We start from the raw sequence: 2,672 nt of genomic DNA on the forward strand, positions 1-2,672 counted from the left end.
AACAGCGTAGAAAACACTTGCTGTCGTTTCTTTATCTTATTTTTAAGTGAGCCTGCGGACAAACACGAAACATTCACTAACAGTAAAATATTGGTTCGTGCGGGGAACACCCGCGAGCTCGCTCCCCGGCTCTCCGCCAGAGTTTGACCGTCACGTCCTCAGCCAGTCACGGGGGGAGCGCGCCGGTGCATCACGGGAGTCGTCGGCAGCGGGAATTGTGGGAAATGTAGTTTGGCGACTCCGCCCTCTTCGCCATTACTGTAATGGCTGCTTCCTGGGAGGTAAGGTACGAACTACGCTGCAAAGGATACTTAGATTGCCCCGGTATATTTGTAAAACGGGGGCAAATTTGCATGTTGGCGGGCCAAAGGAGGGGTTCTTTTTCAGATCTTAACGTCAGATTCTGGAATGAAATTGTCTCTCGGTTCGATTTATTTTTAGCTTTTCTTGCGTGGCTGTACTGACCAACTTTAAGTGTAGTTCCCTCTTGTTGGACAAACTGTTTCGTGTTCTCATTACGTATTCTTCTCGCTTCCATACAGCCTCTCCACTCTGCACTTACTCTAGCTGCCTCTTTAAAATAATAATAATTAATTTTTAAATCCTTCTCTTCCCCCCCATCCCCCAACTATACTAATAGACGGTGTCACGTGGAACCTCTTAGCCTCAGCATCCGGACTTCCACGAAGGGAATATTTCAAGTCAGATAGAATTTATATCTACTGTTTCTTTGGTAAGTCTTATTAATTTGCCATAACTTCAGAGTTCTGTTTTGTGACTTTTGCCTGATTTGTCTGTATTTCCTGGGTTGGAGAGACCCTAAGAAAATGTAATTTTTACTTGTTTGGATATTTTAAGTTTCTGAGCGAGTGTTTTGTGCATTTTTTCTGTTTGTTCTTAATTATATACTGCTGTTCAATTTCTGTTTGGTTGATGCATATAGTGTTGGCATTACTGTGGAAAAATTGCTGGGGTTAGGGTGTTGTGAGACTGGAGATTAGCCTCAAGTGACTGTCTTTTTGTACCTTTTTCTTCCCTCAGTTTTTTCATCTGTAAAATGAGATGGATCTAAACTGAAAGTTTCTGATTTAGAGGATTGGGTGGATGGTTATTTGTCATGTATTCATATTGTCATTTGAAAAGGTAGGAATTTTTAATGGTTCCTTTTTTGTTTCTGTTTAACTTCTAGGAACCTTCAACCATCAAGATCCCAACATCATGACCTCAGTTTCAACACAGTTGTTCTTAGTCCTCATTTCACTGCTTTTGGTGTTGCCTGTTGTTCAAGCGGTAGAAGCTGGAGATGCTATCGCTCTCCTTTTAGGTGTGGTTCTCAGCATCACAGGCATTTGTGCTTGCTTGGGGGTGTATGCACGAAAGAGAAATGGACAAATGTGACTTTAAAGGGCCTCCTGAATCAAACCTCACTCTGAAAACCTTTGTGCTGTTGACGCTAATCCTGAACTTTGGTGTCTGGAACTTGCCAAGAAACAGTAAATAAGGTAGTTTCACATTCTTGGTTGTTTCCCGTAAAATGGGAACAAATCAATTTATGTTAAATGAGAAAAAATGTTTTCTTTATAACAAATAATGCGCTGAAAAATGCAGCCTATAATTTGTATTTGCTGGTTAGAAAGGGGGTCAAAGAATTAAGATGGTTGAATTCACATAAGTAACATTTCAGTTTCGGAGTTCTCAAAACACATGAAATAAGAAGGAAGCTCTTGCCCAGAATCCTACTTAATTGCCACTGTTCAGTTGGAATCACTGCCTCTCGAATCGTCGAGGAGTCTTTTCTCCATATTTTTATTAGATTTTTGTTTTGTTATCTCCCAAGTTAATATTGTACTTAGATATCAAATAGTGAGCCAATAATTGAAACTTTTATATCTGGAGGAAAAAACAGTTTAGAAAAATGTAATTCAATGTATCTAATACTGAAATGGAGAAAAGATTTAATGTTACAAAAAAAACTTTATATTGAAATTGAGATATTTAATGTTTTAAAAATCTTTATATTGATTAGCTGAGTAACATCTCTATGGTGAGAAATACTGTATTAAATATAGACACATTATGTTGTAAGTTAATGTGTGGTGTCCATTTCTGTTTATTGTGGGCTTCTTTTTTTAATCTGTGTGTGGACTTTAATTTAAGCTAAATGCTTAACTGATCACACTAGCTTGAAGATACAATCAGTGAAAAATTAGAAGTGGGCAGCATCAAGATAGAAAAGGCTCCAGGTAGAACATCCACAGATAGAGAAGGAAAATGTTATGGCCTATTCTGATTTGCACACCATCCAGATGATACATACCCTCTTCTGACCTAGCTACTTCAGGTGTCCTCAAACCAGCAGTATCACCTGGGGGCTTGTTTGAAATGCAGACTCTCATACCCTACCCAGACCAGCTGGATCAGAATTTGCATTTGTTTCAGTAGCCCAAGATAATTTGCACTTTATAGGTTTAAGAAGAAACCTATAAAGAATCTTTATACAAAAGAAGAATCTTTATGCAAAGATTCTTAAGCCCAAGAATCATTCAAGGCACTTGATAAAACTTTTAATTTCCAGGTCCCTCTCCTGGTTGTGTAGTTGCAAGGTAGGGCCTGGAACTCTGTGTGTAACAAGGGTCTTCATGATTCATTTGATTCTAAACATGCAGGCAGCA

At 38.8% G+C, this 2,672-nt stretch overlaps 1 protein-coding gene across 2 annotated transcripts; it reads left to right on the forward strand.

The window, feature by feature from the left end:
* The first annotated feature begins 253 nt into the window (after positions 1-253).
* SMIM30 (small integral membrane protein 30) lies at positions 254-1,513 on the forward strand. 2 transcript variants are annotated; one of them, XM_063100876.1, is made up of 3 exons: positions 254-281; positions 641-733; positions 1,190-1,513. In XM_063100876.1, the coding sequence occupies exon 3, from the start codon at positions 1,219-1,221 to the stop codon at positions 1,396-1,398; it is 180 nt and encodes a 59-aa protein (XP_062956946.1). In that variant the 5' UTR covers positions 254-281; positions 641-733; positions 1,190-1,218; the 3' UTR covers positions 1,399-1,513. The 2 variants fall into 2 exon arrangements, with proteins under 2 accessions (XP_062956946.1, XP_062956947.1); XM_063100877.1 differs by having other exon boundaries at positions 259-286.
* Positions 1,514-2,672: the final 1,159 nt, after the last annotated feature.

This window comes from Cynocephalus volans, chromosome 6 (genome assembly GCF_027409185.1).
Source record: "Cynocephalus volans isolate mCynVol1 chromosome 6, mCynVol1.pri, whole genome shotgun sequence".
NCBI lineage: Eukaryota > Metazoa > Chordata > Mammalia > Dermoptera > Cynocephalidae > Cynocephalus > Cynocephalus volans.